At 36.3% G+C, this 16,843-nt stretch overlaps 1 protein-coding gene across 3 annotated transcripts in view; it reads right to left on the bottom strand.

Annotated features, from left to right (window-relative positions):
- GLRB (glycine receptor beta) overlaps positions 1–16,843 on the bottom strand; it is a 43,170-nt gene that overhangs the window by 17,457 nt on the left and 8,870 nt on the right. For 2 of the 3 annotated variants that reach the window (XM_087936679.1, XM_087936678.1), the window contains exons 3-7: positions 9,651–9,757; positions 9,025–9,092; positions 2,892–3,121; positions 2,276–2,358; positions 635–775 (exon numbers count right to left, since the gene is read on the bottom strand). In XM_087936679.1, coding sequence (XP_087792805.1) covers positions 635–775; positions 2,276–2,358; positions 2,892–3,121; positions 9,025–9,092; positions 9,651–9,757 — 629 coding nt within the window. Of the gene's footprint in view, positions 1–634; positions 776–2,275; positions 2,359–2,891; positions 3,122–9,024; positions 9,093–9,645; positions 9,758–16,843 lie in introns of all 3 variants that reach the window. The other variant, XM_087936680.1, reaches the window with a different exon arrangement.

Raw genomic sequence — 16,843 nt, forward strand, 5'->3', positions numbered from 1 at the left:
TCGTTAAATTTACAATTAAACAAAGTGAGTTGAGTTAGCTAAAAGATCTTAGCAAACAATAATTTTATACATTCATGTGCTATCAATCATTTCCCCCCAAAAAATTATAAGATAAATAAAACTTATAATTTTTATGTTTACAAAGAATTGATTTTACTTCCATTGTGTGTTCTTAAAAATCTTTGTAGGCAAAAATATTTTTCCATTAAATATTAACAATTTAATCATTTCTTCATTTTGCTGCTCTTCCCTCGAGGCTGAAGCCATTAACTGAATTATTATGATTAATGAATTGATGACGTATTGTTGTGACTGTGAATCAGCACATTTCTATTACAAACGTATCTCTCCATATTGACGAGGATGGTAATTTATATGTCTCATGAATCTGGAATGGTATTAACTATCAAGACCTATTAGTACAGAACACAACAAAGCATTATCTATAACTAACATTTTTTAAATTTAAAACAGATATTACAAATCAGATTTCCTGAATCAAGCATGACTGCAAAAGCAACAATAGACAAAATCAGTTTATTCACTTAATAACCTATTCCTTTCATGTTAAGATAAATGAATAAATCATCATTTAAGGTAATGATTGTACAGATAAATTTATTAAAATATATACCAGTCCCTTTGTAGTATTTGGTACAGTTGCCATATTCAATATCTTCTTTTTTAATATCAAACTGGGGTAAAGCAATTTTCTCCAGCTGAACAGGATCACCAGATTGCCAGATAAATCGCAAATCATCAGTGGTGTAACCAACTGCACGTTTTGGACAGAAAAAAAAAAGTTGATGATGTTAATGTGGTTAAAAAGTAATAAATGCAATAATTATAAACAAGCATGGTTTTCTTTTACCATGTCTAAGAATCTGTCAGGTTAATTATTACAGAGTGGGTTTTTTTTTATAATGATCATATCTCATTAGTACTGAAGCGCATTTTACAGTTTTTCATTGTTTCCATATACACTTCTGGAAAGTTCTGAGTATTAAAGAACCCAAGAGAAGATTATCTGAAGCAGTTTAAGTTTTTGGTCCACATGCCAAAGTAATACATTTCTAATTTTAAAAGTGTTTCTCAACCTTCCTTTCTTAAATAGTTTTTTTTCTTACATGTTTCCCTGCCAGCATCGTGCCAATCAGATCCCATGCTCATTAAAACATAATTGCATTTGTGTCTTGGATAAACTAGCATTATGGCTGCCCATCCACTCTCCCCAAGTTAAGATTTTCTACTGATATTAAACACTTTGACTGATGTAAATTCAAGAAAGAAGGAAAAGAAGTGATGATTGAAAACCAGAAGTAGCAAATGACTCTTCAAGTTATGGTTTTGATAAACTTGAGTCTGGGACAAATAACTAAAAAATATGTGGAGTTGGCAGACTCCGATACTTCCGCTAAGGAAATATCTAATTATGATAGACTTTGATACCGAATTTGCATCTTCCTTAAGTTATATTGTCAATTAGAAACATTTTACTTAGCTGCTGCATTTTCTTTTTATTTAGCTATTTCCAGGCAATTGTTTTATTTAAGTGTATCCAATGTTTCAGTGTTTAAAAGGAACATATATATTCTTAAAGAAATAATAGTGTCTATAAAAAAATTCATGCCCTGTGTACAATTTACATTACTGCTATTATAGGAAGGTTTTTTTGCTCAAAGATAAATCAAACATAAATCAAACACAGAATTTAATGCAGATTTACACCCAGGTCTATCTATATAGAAGGGCAGCTTACTAATTATTTGTGTACGCCTATTTAAAGACATGCACACACAGACACAAACATCAAATTTTAATAGGAAGAGTTCGTGGGAGTAAATGGGATATTCTGCTAAAGTTGACTAGAATTTATACTAGTAATACTACACTCTTGAGTAAAGCATGTGAGCCATTTCCTCCTTTCAGTGGTCCATGGAAGTACATCTATAGTACGTAGATAATAAAGTCAAAAAATGGTGAACAACATTTTTACAGAACTGTAAAGTTGAGGAATGGCTGGGAGGAGAGGGGCCAGGCGAGGCACCCCTTCACATGAATGACATTGAGTTGGTCGTGTCCACACAGCCACATGACCACCAAGCCACGCTCAGCTAGTCACGTGACCACCAAGCCACACAGCTAGTCACGTGACCACCAAGCCACAGCCAGCCAGCAAGCCACACCCACAAATTAAGCCATGCCCACAGAACTGATTGTAAAGAAATTTGAATCCCACCCCCTGTGTAAAATATGTAAAATGTAAGTTACATACAGCTCTCCAACTGCATTTTGCAACGCTGTGTATCCATAGGAAACAAAGTTAAATCCAATGGGCATGAGAGAGTAACAGATAATCTGGAAATATAAAGTGAAATTTGAAAGCAATTCGAATGGGCTACAAGTTAGAAAGACAAATTTTGTAATTTAAAAACATATACCGTATACAAGCACAAGAAGTCATATTTAATAGTACACTTGCACTCCTTTTCTTCTTTTTTTTGCATTGTTTTTTTTCAAATTCTTTGATCTGTTTTATTAAATATATAAATACATAGCAGAAAAATATTTAACTAGGAAATAAGAAGCAGTCACACCATGTACATACATTAAATGTTCATGCACTTCAATTAGCGATTATATTTCATTTTGATTTTGTGGCTTGCAAGAGGCATGATGATTATTCAGCTTTCTGAATAATCACTCTATTTTTTGAATAGAGTGCTCACTTTTTGAACTAGTACTCTAACTTGAGTTCCAATAAAGCAGTCCAATTTTCTGATTGTATAGCACCTTGTTTACATAGGATATAATTATTTAAAACAAAAAAAAAATCTACAGTTATGGAGTTTCCTTACTACTATTCATAATCAGTAGAATACATAACGTACCTCATGCTGACTAGGACATCTCCATCACGGAATATAAATAAAAGAATATTTTCTTGAGTGACATCATGGAAGTTAGCATTCTTTTCATTTGCAAAGAACAGATCAGGCTTCCACAAACATTTAAACATGGTAGGATCCACTGTTAGTGATTCAGATCCTTTCCAATCAGTGGGCAACTTAAGTCGAGGATCATTCCATTTCTGTCTTAAGAAGATGTTAACTCTGTAATCCTGTTTGAAGTATATTAAGCATATTAACTGTTACATTTATTTAATCGATATCTTAACATCTAAAGCAGATACTATACTCAGTTGACAGAAACTTGCAAAGCTTAAATCAAGAAACCATTTGCATAATCTATATGTGGATTCACCTCATGGTGAGATAGGTGGCAAGCAAATTTAATAAATAATATGAAATAATAATAAATGTCTATTTTATTCATTCATTCAGTAATTCATTCAAACAATCTGTACAGCTAAATTTTATGCCCCATCACTCTTTTAGACTCAGCCTTACACTGCTCCAGTGCTTGTAAGAAAATTTTAGTTAATGCATTTCTAAAGCCATGTTTTAATTTTAAGCATAGCTTGCAGAGAATCAATTGGAAATCTTATTAGAGGCCCAAACAAATAAATGGGCAAGGTTAGGATAAAATATGAATGTCATTTAACATATAAATATCTGTTATATTGTTCCTGTCTCTATACTGTATCGTTAACACATAAAGTAGATACCCATTATACTGTTCTAATATTGCACTAACTCAAGAAGTGTGGGAAACTCTGAAAACTGAGATAATAAAAGCTCAGCCCAGCACAATACCACTGAAAAAGAAGAACAAGAAATTCAAGAAGAAACCAGCACAAAGATCTCTCTGACAAGTACAAAGAGGGAAAGAGGGACTAAGGCTGATTATCTAAGGCTGATTATCAGCAGATAGCCAGAACATTAAAAGATGGAAATTAGGAAAGCGAAGTCTCAGAATGAACAAACACTTGCAGCGAAAGTCAAAGATAATTTTAAAAAGTTTCTTCCAACACATCAATAACAAGAAAAAAAATCAAGGAAACAGTAGGTCCACTAAAGAGAGAAGATGGCAAGGAAGTAACAGGCACTAGGAAGAAAGCAGAGCTGCTTAACTCGTTCTTTGCATCATTCTTCACACAAAATTATAGCCCAACGTACCAACAAAACTACTGTAAAAGACAAACCAGAAATAAAAATTAAAATAAGCAAGAAAATGATAAGAGATCACCTATCTGACCTTGACAAATATAAATCGCCAAGATCTGACAAATTATACCCCAGAATTTTGAAGGACCTGGCAGATGTTATCTCAAAACCATTGTGCCATATCTTTCAAAGATCCTGGAGCACTGGAGAACTACCTGAGGACTGGAAGAGGGCTGATGTGGTTCCCATCTTCAAGAAAGGAAAAAAAACAGACCCAGGAAACCACAGACCAATCATTCTAACATCAACACCTGGAAAGATCCTGGAAAAGATAATCAAGAAACAGATCTGTGAACAATTAGAAGCAAATAAAGTTTTAACTAGTAGCCAGCATGAGTTTGTTAAAAACAGATCGTGCCAAACCAACTTAGATTTTAGTAAGGCATTCAACAAAGTAGACCACAACCTACTTCTTGGTAAGCTAGAAAAATGTGGGATAGAAACCTCACCACCAGATGGATTTGTAGCTGGCTGACAAACAGCATTCAACAAGTAGTCCTTAATGGTTTTTGATGTTAATCTTGAAGTCATGTCTGACCTATCGCGACCCCATGGACAACGTTCCTCAACCATCTTCTGGAGTCCATTTAAGCTCACGCCTGCTGTTCCAGTGACTCCATCCAGCCACCTCATTCTCCGTGGTCCCCTTCTTCTTCTATTGCCCTCACTCTTTTCCAGCATTAGGCTCTTCTCCAGTGAGTCCTTCCTTCTCATTAGGTGGCCAAAGTATTGGTAGTAAGGTATAGAAGTAAGTAGTGGGGTACCACAAGGCTCTATCTCAGGCCTAGTACTCTTCAATAATTTCATAAATGACTTAGATGAGGGATTGAAGGGGAACTCATCAAATTTGCAGATGACACTAAGCTAGCAGAAATAGCCAACACCCCAGAAGACAAGCTCAGGATCCAAAAAGATCTTGACAGACTTGAACAATGGGCCCTATCTATCCAAGAAAATGGATTTTAATGTGGAGAAAAGCGAGTGCTGGAAAAGTTCCATAATACTGTGAATGTATAGTAAGCACAATCAAGCCAGATGAAAGCCAAAGTACAGATTAGGTAAAACCTGTATCAGAAACAGTAACTGTGAAAGGGATCTTGGAGTCTTACTGGACGATCACTTAATCATGAGTCAGCAAGTATGCAGCAGCAGCCAAAAAAGCTAACACAATCCTGGGTTGTATAAACAAGAGGCACAGAGTCAAGATCATGTGAAGTATTAGTACCACTTTATTAAAATCCTAGTAAGACCACATCTGGAATACCGCAACCAATTTTGGTCACCATACGACAAAGAAGATGTTGAGACCTTGGAAAAGGCTGAGAGAGGAACAACCAAGATGATCAAGGCCTGGAGACTAAAACATATAAAGAATGGTTGCAGGATTTGGTGGGGACGTGATAGCAGTATTCCCGTCTTTGAGAGGCTGCCACAAAGGAGAGGGGGTCAAATCATTCTACAAAGCATTGGAGGCCAGGACAAGAAACAATGGGTGGGAGTTAATCAAGGAGACAAGAAACCTGGAATCATGGAGAAACTTCCGAACAGCGACGACAATTAACCAATTTGCCTTCAGTAATTGTGGGCACTCCATCACTGGAGGATTTTAAGAAGAGACTAGTCAGCCACTTATGTGAAATAGTGTAAGTTCTCCCGTTTGAGCACAGGCCTGGGCTAGAAGATTTCCAAGGTCCCTTCCAGCTCTATTCTATTCTGATTTTTAGATGAGAAGAAAGCCTTTGATAATTTAAATTGGCCTTTTTTGTTCACAGTTTTGGAAGATACTCACTTTAAAGACAATTTATAAAATGGGTAAAATTGATTTGTACCTCACAGAAACCAGACGTGATTGTTAACAGAGAATTAACACAACCCTGTGGAGATACTAGTTTGTTCCTTTTGTTCCTTGAAATTTTGAATAGAGATATGAGGCAAGATGAAAGGATAAAGGGTATATAAATTTAAACAGAGACCTGTAAGTTGGGAGCTTTTACAGATAATTTGGTATTGGTATTAGAAGACCCATTAAATGAGAAAATTAAAAGAATTAAAACATAAAAGCATTTTGGTGAAATTTCAACTAGGGATTAAAATTTAAAAGCCTTTGTTTAAATAACAGAATTCTCATGACTCTGTTCTAATGACATAGAAACTACTGATCAAATGAATGTTGATAGAGACAAAGTTAATTGTTGTGAGAATGATTTAGCTGGTACCTTAAAAGCACCAGATAGAAAGACATCTGTCACAGTCTCTCAGTCAGAATGGGGCATTTAGGTACAGACCCTTGGCCGTGCCTCCTTTGCCTCAAGCCTCAGCCTCTCTTTCTTTCCTCCTCTGCTGGCCCGGCCCCAGCCATTCTCCCTGGCCAATGGGCCTCTGGCTCTCTGCCCCTTTCCCAGGGGTGGGATTCCACCAGTTCGCACCAATTCGCTAGAACCGGTTGTTAACATTCTAAGCAGTTTGGAGAACTGGTTGTTAGAAGAAATTACTGGGCTAATCCTGTAAGGAAGGCGGGAAGGAAACATTCTGGTGTTGCTTACAGAAACTGCCTCTCCGTTAACGCTTATGACATTCTTGGCAGGACTAGACTTCCTGTCTCTGGAACTTCTCTGGAGTTGTTTTTTTTTCCTCCTTTGCTGGTACTGTGCTTGTGTGGAGTGACCGTTCAAAGTTACATTGGCACTGAAAAAAGTGACTTATGACCATTTTTTACACTTACGACTGTTGCAGCATCCCCCACAGTCATGAGAGGCCAGGCGAGGAGATGCGTGCCTCGATGTGAGTGATGTTGAGTTGGCCACACCCAGCCAGTCACATGACCACCAAGCAATGCCCACCAACTAAGCCACGCCCACAGAATCGGTTGTTAAAAAAATTGAATCCTACTCCTGCCCTTACCCTTCAGCCCGGCCCATTCGCTGAGACACTGTTTGTCCTGGGCTTATTGCACCCTATAACTATTATTAAGTGTTGTACCTGATGATTCTTGACTCTTGACGAATGTATCTTTTCTTTCATGTACACTGAGAGCATTTGCACCAAGGCAAATTCCTTGTGTGTCCAATCGCACTTGGCCAATAAAAGAATTCTATTCTATTCTATTTTTTGCTCCAGAGGACAAAGAGCCACCAGCCAATCGGGTGGCAGGCAGAATCCACAGTGCTGCGGAAGCACCTTACAATTGCTGATGGGGGTTATGGGGCTATGCAGCATGCACAGGCAGTGCAACGGCAGTGGCATGCAGCTTCTGGTGGAGGGGGCACAGCAGGAGAACGGCAATGCGTACGGTGGGATTAAAGCTGGAGAACGGCGGTTGAACATGGCTTCTGACGTTGGGAGGGCATGGCAGAGCAACAGTGGTGTGTGGGGTTGCGTGGCAGGAGAACGGAGGTGGTATGCAGCTTCTGGCACTGGGGCACGTGCCTCCTGGCCAACTACCCATTCAGTATTAAGCAGTCAGAATCAGATGCGGGATGGCGTGGGGTGGCCGGACGGGGTCTGGGAGCCAAGGCAATGGAGGGGAGGAAATAAAAAGAAAAAAAAAAAAGGAAGACACTGCCTTGCAGGGACTTTTTTAAGCTATCAGAGGCTCCAGCCATAGCAAATAACAGGCAGGCAGCAGTGGGCAAGGAGCTTCCCATTTTGATCCCTGCTACCTGCCTCTGCCCCTGGATTCTGCCCTGAGGGGTCTTTGCATGGCTCTCAGCTTACCTCTCCAAGACCCTTCACTGTTTTCCCTCCATTCAGTCTGGCTTCAGTCCCCCTTTTTCCTAGCGCCTGTCAGGTCCTTGATTCCTTCCTTCCTTCCTTCCTTCCTTCCTTCCTTCCTTCCTTCCTTCCTTCCTTCCTTCCTTCCTTCCTAAGATTCACCCAGCAGAACCCCTGCATTGTAGGGGTCCAACAGGAGACTAAGGATTCCTTTTTTTTTCTCCGCTCCCCTCCATTGCGTCTGCTCCTGGACTCCGGCCTGCTGCCCCACACCACCCCGCACCCGATCCTGTCTGATTGACACCAAAGGGTAATTGGCCTGCCATGCACCCCCCCCCATGCCAGAATCACATACGCCCATGAGAAAAGCCACATGGCTCCCATGCCAGAAGCCATGCAATCCCCACGCCCCATGTACCACCACCATTCTGCTGCTGTGCCTCCCCACGCACTGTTATTCGCCTATTGTGCCCTCCCATACCAAGAGCTGCACCCTACTGCCATTCACCCGCCATTTTCTCCATACCCTATAGCCCCCCCGTGATCACCTATCAGCAACTGCATGCTGGCCTCATAGCACCATGGCTTCTGCCTGCCACCCGATTGGCTGGCGGCTATTTGTCCCGTAGAGTGAAATGCCCAGGGCAAAGGGTGTCTCGGCAAATGGGTCGGGCCAAAGGGCACACACCAAGGAGAACAGCTGGGAGAGGGCCAGTAGGAGGAAAGTTGGCTGTAAATGGGCTGAGGCAGGAAACTGGAGGCAGTGCGGCCAAGGATAGGACCCCTCTCAGTATAGCTATAGATAAATCTATAAAGCTATGTTAGCCTTAGAGGAAATTTTTAAAAAATTAAATAACACTTAGAAGAAAAGAAAATTGTAACCTCTTATACAGATCTGATGAATATAGAGGATTCAAAGGTGAGGGATCATTCCCTACTAATGTTCTTTCCTTAACATTTGCTCCTGGGTAATGTTGATCCAAACTTTAAAAAATGCTAATAAGTCATTTGACTCTAAACTTTTATCCGCCACACTATTTTGAGCGTTGACTATTTCTAACTGCATTAATTTTAATTATTCTGATACTTTTTTCTTCTAACTTTGTTGCCCAGCAAGTACTACTATGTTTAATGAAGAAAACATTGAATATCTAAATAAATAAGTAAGTAAGTACTTCAATCTCACCATAGTTGTCTCTTGTATTGATCCAAAACTGTTAATGAAAATATTCACTGCTACATCCACTGGAATTCCTAAAATATATGCATAAGAATTTTTATTCTATTTTCTCTCTTTCACCTTTCATTTTTATTTTTGACTCTCAAATAAAAGATTTAAAAACACAGAGCAAGTAAAAAATTAATCCTAATTCTATTTTTTAATGAATATACACCCAGTTCTAGTTTATGAATAAAATTTCAGAAAAGGCCATACAATTATAAGCAATTTATTAGTTACATAATATGACCCAATATTAGATGACTAATAATGGTTAGCTCAGCTTACAATTCAGATAGATTTTTGTATATGTTATATTAATTTATAATGATTGACGGCTACATTAATTTGTTTAAAGAAAATTCAATTTTCTGAATTATATTTAAAATACATAATCTGACATCTGGTTTATTTTTTTTCTGTTTTTCTTTTCCTGTTATTATTTTCTGTTTATTGTAGTTTGGAATCTAATCAATTCTCACCTACCAATGAACAGTTAATTTTCAGAAATAATTAAAATGTAAATTATGCTGCTGCAAACATTTAGAATAGCAAATCAGTCAAATTAAAATAATTGTTATACATTACCCAACCTTTGAAATTTGGTCTTATCCTGGGATCATAACTAACAAGAAGTCTATTTAAGATGTTACTTGTAGAATTAGCAGGTACTCTTGCAAGGTCTTCAGCTGATTGCTGTCTGTTAAAAACCAAAAAAAAGCTTCACTTATTTTTTTCTCTCCATCTTTATAACGATAGCAATAGTAAAGTACTTAGAATTATATACCACTTCATAATGCTTTAGAGCCCTCTCTAAGCGGTTTACAGAGTAGCACATTGCCCCCAACAATCTGGGTCTTCAATTTACTGACCTTGGAAGGACGGAAGGCTGAGTCAACCTTAAACCAGTCAGGATCAACTCCTGGCAATGGAATGCAGAGTTAATCTGAAATAACTGCATTCTAACTACTGGACCACCATAAGTAACTATCAATATTTTTTCAATTAAGCAAAAGACTCAAAAAGATCTTTTTTATAGAAATATACTACCAGGGACATGTAGCACATTTATAAATGTACTGATAACTATATGAATTTGAAGCATGCTACATAAAAGTACGTACAATAGTAAATGAAACATGAAATTATAATGCATGAAGTAGGATACATGAAACTGTATACAATAATACAAAACAAACCTAAATCATTGAGGTTCGACATTACCTTTTGTTTCTTTTATTACAAAAGAATAGCATAACTTGGTTTCTGGAAATCTATGCATGAAATTATGCATGCAGCATCTGAGTCCATAACATAAGTGTACAGTAAAGTGTTAACTGATCCATTCAGGATAAAATAATGTTCTTGATTCTCTTTTGTTCAGCTAATGTACATGAAGAAAAAGCAAAAATAAAAAAAATCAGGATTTTCTTTCTTTCTTTTCTTTCTCTTTTCTTTCTCTTTTCTTTCTTTCTTTCTTTCTTTCTTTCTTTCTTTCTTTCTTTCTTTCTTTCTTCCTTCCTTCCTTCCTTCCTTCCTTCCTTCCTTCCTTCCTTTCTCCTTCCTTCCTTCCTTCCTTTCCTTCCTTCCTTGGAAGCCATAATGTTAAAAGAACTGGTTTTGACAAAGACTAACAGTTAAGGACCACTACATTCCAGTTTCTTGTTTTCATAATCAATGAAAATAATCAATGGCTCAGCCATTTATTGAGAGATTTCTAAGATCACCTGTACAAAATGAAATATATACAAAATAAAGCTCAATTCATTTCTGTGACTAGATGGGAAAAAATAACAATATCCTGTCTTTCTCATACTACACTCAGGAAATTGAATAACATAGAAATGTTGCATTAGTATTTTATTAGAATTCTGTATGTCTTTGTTCTGGCATAATCAAAATACGTTTGATTTTATATTATGGGGAAGAAGACAAATGTCTTAGCTTCTTAGATTCCTGCTGAATTCCTTTCTGAAGGAGGATTAAACATGTTATATTATTTTGTTCGTTGCTCACTTGTCTTCAGCAGTTAAACTTTATCTCCCATTTCTAAATAAGCTGGCCTGTTTTTATCTATATCACCTTGGCTTATAAGGAACAATGAAAAGACATAAAATCCTATGCTTGTTCTGCTTCCTATTTTACTTGCATCACAACTATATATTTTTCCTTTTCTCTCTCCTCTCCCTCGTTGTTTCTTTCACATTTCACTTTGTTGGGTGTTCAGTATATTTCAACAGGTTTAGCAGCAGAACTCTTTTCTTCTTGCCCCCAACTGCTTCATGGAATATTAAGTATTGTCATCCTTTCTCTTATCATCCTCAACAGTTTTTAATGATAAGGAGAAATGGGCTGTTCTGCACAATACACGATGACTGACAAATTGGGAACATAGACTTTTAATCTCTCTTTACTTGATTAATCATTTTTATAATTTATTCATCTTGGTTTCTTTCACTTAGGAGGGAACTAAGATACCACGTTGTCATTTGCGTTTACGTGTATTTTTTTCTTTATTATTACTTATAATATTAATTAGAAACTATTTAATCTTAAATAATTTAATATTAGAAAATATTAATATATCTCATGGCAGCTCCTTTGTAAAATGTGGAATCCAAGGTTTGTTGTCTTTAGACTAGTATAGTTGGGCCAAATTTTAAAAGATGTAAAACTGCTTTTTTGTGGAAGACTTGTACATGCTTTCGATATATTCGATGGAAAAAGTCGTTTCTCAATATTACAGTAAAACTGAACGATATGAAATTAATGTACAACTTTTTTTATTCCATCCCATTATTTTAAACAAATTTATAGCAAGTTGAATAATGCCCTGTGAAAATTTTAGGGTATAAATTACAATTACCTATCAGTAAACTAGGTTTCTGTAGTTTATCTTTTGGTATATATATTTTAACTTTATTATTGACTTAAGGATAGAATTTCAATCTTTCGTCCTAGGAAGCAGAAAATGGAAGTGAAATCTGGGGAAGTATTGGGATCATTTATGTGGGGATTTATTTCAACACCTCTGCTTATTAAGATGTATTAGATCAGGTGTAGTGTAGTGTTAAGGCACTAGGCCATGGGGAAGCCACATTCACTTAACAACCATGTTACTAACTTAATATCTTCAGCGATTCACTTAACAACTGTTTCAAGAAAGGTTGTAAAATGAGGTAAAACTCATGTAACTATTGTTTTGTTGAGCAATGGAAATTTTGGGCTCAATTGTGATTGTAAGTTGAAGACCGTAGTAAATTTAGCCATGAGCTGGTGATAGAGGGAGATATAGGGAGCATTATTACAGTAAGAAATCATAAAGTCAGACATGTGTTTCCTTATCTAGATTTCTTGATCAATATTCAGGGTATAGGGATAGGATACTGTTTTAACCAAATGTACAATATGTTTTCTAAGGTAAACTGCTGTTGTCCCTTTCCTTTAATCAGCTCTCTCTGTCGCATACTTTCTCTAATAAAACCACTGATACTAGAATCTATGTTTATGAGTAAATAGCAGAACACTTCCTGCAATTTTTATTTATTGATACATTTATGGTCAAAGACAATATTAAAGGATTAAACAAAATGTTTGTTTTGATGGTTAATAAAACAGGCTATGAAAATGAATACATGTGATGGATTGAACTGGTTAAAATCAAATCAAATGTATTTATAAGAATATACAAATGAACAACAGGCAATAAGTAGTCCAGTAAGGTGCTCCAGGCTAAAACAAGGTCATACCCATTGACATCCAATTGCAATTGGAACAGAACAAAATTAAGCAACTTCCTTAGAAATTTCAGAGACGGTATCTGCTAATAAAAAGTGCTAGTAAGATTCTGTCAGATTCAGGCCAGCTCATATGTTTGGCAAAAAAGAAGCTATAACTGAACTGATCGCCAATGCTAATGGAATGGGCAATGCAACAGCATATGAGCAATTAATAAAGTGTGTACTGTAGCATCTGCAGTGGCAATTTGCAATGGCAATCTAAATAGAACATATTATTAAATCACTTTCTACAAGCATAAACGGTATGGCACTGAATCTCCGGAACAGCAAAAGAGCTGAAACAAAAATAATCCCTAAATTATAATTGGGAGGCAGGTCTCTGAATTTACAAATCAACACTAGAATACATTGCTTTGCTTCCAAAATGCCTGCTCCAAATCTATTACTTCTAATGCTTTATGGACAGACCTTTCAGAGAAAAACAATTTACTATGACTGTCCTGAAGGAAGTGTTGAATTCCTCTATATGATAAAGACAACATAATGAATCCCCCCAAAAAAAAAGTTTAATTTTAACCAGTATTTCAGATGGCAAATTCACATGCAAATTAGTGATAGACGGAGAATTTAGTTCAATACTCAGGGAAGTCTTAAGGATAATTGAGGAGCATGGAGAATGATTCAATATAGAATTACTTCTAGAATCATAATATGTTTATATTTCATAAAGGCTGAACTGGATTCCATAAAGCAGAAGCAAGAATACTGTAAGTCTAAATAGTGTAAGTGCCATTCAGATCACTCTCTTTATGGCTAACAGATCTGTCAACAGATCTGGAAAACTTCTATGTGTGAGATGAAGCTTTGACAATTGGTTGTTTCCATATGGAAAATGAATGAAAGAGGATACAGTGGGTAATATTTAAGGGCTTGATTTGTTCTATGTGAATGATAAATGATTTATTACAGCAGTCGAAAACTGGACCACCTTTACTTTAACATAAATATGTTCCACACCAGTAGCAACTAGTTATTGCTTGGAGGCCCTTCCAAAAGCTAAGACAGTGGTTCAGATCTCTTTCTTAATAGTTGAGACAAGTTAGGATTATATACTGTTGCATAATACTGATGAAAAATGTATGTACAGTAATAAATCTGCTCAATGTCCTTTTCTCCTATCTGCAGATTTAATATTAAACATGTTTGTGCTACTACAGACACAAATACAAATTTACTTGTCCACTGTTATTGGTATACACTACAGTCCTTTCTCCACAATTTACCCCAGGACTAAAAGTAAACATAGATTAGGAATGACATGAGAGCAACAGTTTTGTGCCACTACAAATTCTAATGATGTTACACACAAGAAAACCCATAAAAATTCTTCTAGTATTTTCCATTGTCCTTTACTTTCTGCCGATTTTGCTCTGTGATATTCCAGTAAGCATTTTGTTTCACAAATTAGCAGGAGATAAATTAAAAGACTATTAGAAGAGAAAAAGAGACCAGAAGAATTTCTGTTCAAGTCAAATTAATAGGAATGCTACATTCTTATTTCTGATTAATTACTTCATAATTTCAATTCATAATTGAAAAATCAGTCATATAAAATATCGATTAATCTACCATATTAATACCTTCACAATATCTTCACTTTCATAACTTGCATTTCTAGGGAAAAAAATAGTACTACAATTTTTCCTTATCCAACTTGGTACATCAGAATTGCAGCTTCAAAACGTAAGAAGACGGGAATTTAGTCGTACGTCTAAATTGATTTTATCTATAATATTAAGCTGAGGAAGGTCAAATTAAAATATTGGAATAAAACATTGAAATTTGACTCAGCCACATTTATCAAAAGCTGAATATCAACAGCATCTGTTGACATTTCAGCATTAAGTCAAAAAGTTAGTTTATTATGAATCCTTATATCAGATAAGAGCAATATAATTAAATATTGATTTGTAACATTATTTTTACTATAAGGAACACAAAGAGGTCACATGTTTAATGAATTAGTGTTAAAATATCACTTTGAAAATAAAATCTAAACAACAAAAATGACTTTTTGAGGTTTTGTTTAATATTTCTTTTAATAATCAATATAGTGTACAACTGAGAAACAAATTGATTAAGATCTAAACAGACATTAAAAAGTTGTTGAATCATTCAATAATTATATCATTGAAACTAAACAAAAGATATGGTAATAATGCTCCTATTTTGGAAACAGAAAAGTATATATAATAACTCTTAATCCTTAAAAAGAGTTAGCTATATTCATCATATATAAATATACGGCATTTTTCATACAGAAGAAATTAGACAGACAGTATATGAAGTGAATCTGATTGGAAACCAAACACTTTAAATAAAAAAACTTCAAAACGCTGCTGATTTCAGTGGCATTGATGGCAATAGTAGATTTTACAACCTCCACCTCTTTTTAGCAGTCTTTCTAGTGCGACGGGTCCTTGGTGCTCTCTAAGCTTGGTTGACTGAGCTTCTTGCAGACATTTTATTATCCAACTAGGTTACATCATTAGTGCTAGTAAGAAGTGAATTTTATATACTAGTACCTTGCCCTGGTATATAAAATAGTCAGTGCTGGTGGGAATGGTCTTGGTGGTTCCTTGATTGAGTTGTAGCTGACTGTTAGCCTGTTTGTCGTAAGTTGGTAGTTTCTTGATTAGGATATTGTTTGCTTCTTTATTGTTGGTCTACCTCAGTGTTAATTTCTGCTCATCTGAGTCTCATCTAATTTCTCCAATCTTAAGAAATTGTAGTTCATTGAATGATGATTAGGAGGAAATTTTTCCTTTCTACTGAACCATAGGGACTTCTGACTATATGAGCCACGGTGGTGCAGTGCTTAGAGTGCAATACTACAGGCTACTTCTGCTGCCTGCCGGCTACCTGCAATTTGGCAGTTGAATCTCACCAGGCTCAAGGTTAACTCAGCCTTCCATCCTTCCAAGGTGGGTAAAATGAGGACCCAAATTGTCGGGGGCAATATGCTGACTCTGTAAACTGTGTAGAGAGGGCTGTAAAGCGGTATATAAGTCTCAGTGGTATTGCTATGTATTTTTTCAAAACAAGAGAAGCTATAATCTAGGACATGATGTCAAACTTGATTTCATTGAAGGCGACATCAGGGTTTTTTTTGATCTTGCGGTGCCAGGGTGGGTGTGGCCAGGGTGGGCGTGGCCAGCTTGATGTCACTCGTGTTGGGGGCACCTTTGGTGGCTTGAGCACTCTTGCCAGCGAAAATGGGCTCCCAAACTCTGTTTTTGGCTGTGACCGCCTCCTGCAACCCTTTGCCAGCGGAAATAGAGTTCCAGAGGACCGCCCTTAGCCTTCATAAGCTCCGTTTTCACTGGAAGAGGCACTGCAGTATAGTCCTTTGCTGTTATACCAGGATGGCCCTGCAGGCCAGATCTAATCACGCTGCGGGCTGGATCTGCCCCCCCCCAGGCCTTGAGTTATCTATGGTCTTCCTGGAGAGAACAAATGGCTGTTACAACTTTTGCTTTTATCTACCTCTTTTTTTATTTTGTCTCAAGAATCTTTCTCCTACACATATAATTTTCCATCTTCATAGTTGTTTTCGCTGTCTATTCACTTAGCTAGCCTCACTATCTTCTGTATACTTTTCTCTAGATCAGGTGTGCTGAACTTAAGGCAAGTTTATTATAAAGTTTTTTTAAATGTGCTAGAAGGAAAAATATATGCATGTAAATATTTATTACTAAGTATATAAATTATTTAAATTAAATTAAATTAAATTTTGGGTACAGTATCTACCGTTTCATTACCTCTTTACCAGACAATAAAGCTATAATAGTTTTACAGGCAACTCATGTAAATAAAATAGGAAGTAGAAGTAAGACATTTCTATTTCCCCCAACATTTAAGTAAAATCACACTTCTAGAAAAATTCTGAACAATTTGAAAAAAGTGATACATAACTTTGAAAGTTTTAATTCATAAAAGCCATTAATTCATAATTTCTACTTATATGCATTATAAATTTGCTTTCT

Source organism: Pseudonaja textilis, chromosome 6, assembly GCF_049901715.1.
Source record: "Pseudonaja textilis isolate UNSWEBS1 chromosome 6, rPseTex1.2, whole genome shotgun sequence".
Lineage (NCBI taxonomy): Eukaryota > Metazoa > Chordata > Lepidosauria > Squamata > Elapidae > Pseudonaja > Pseudonaja textilis.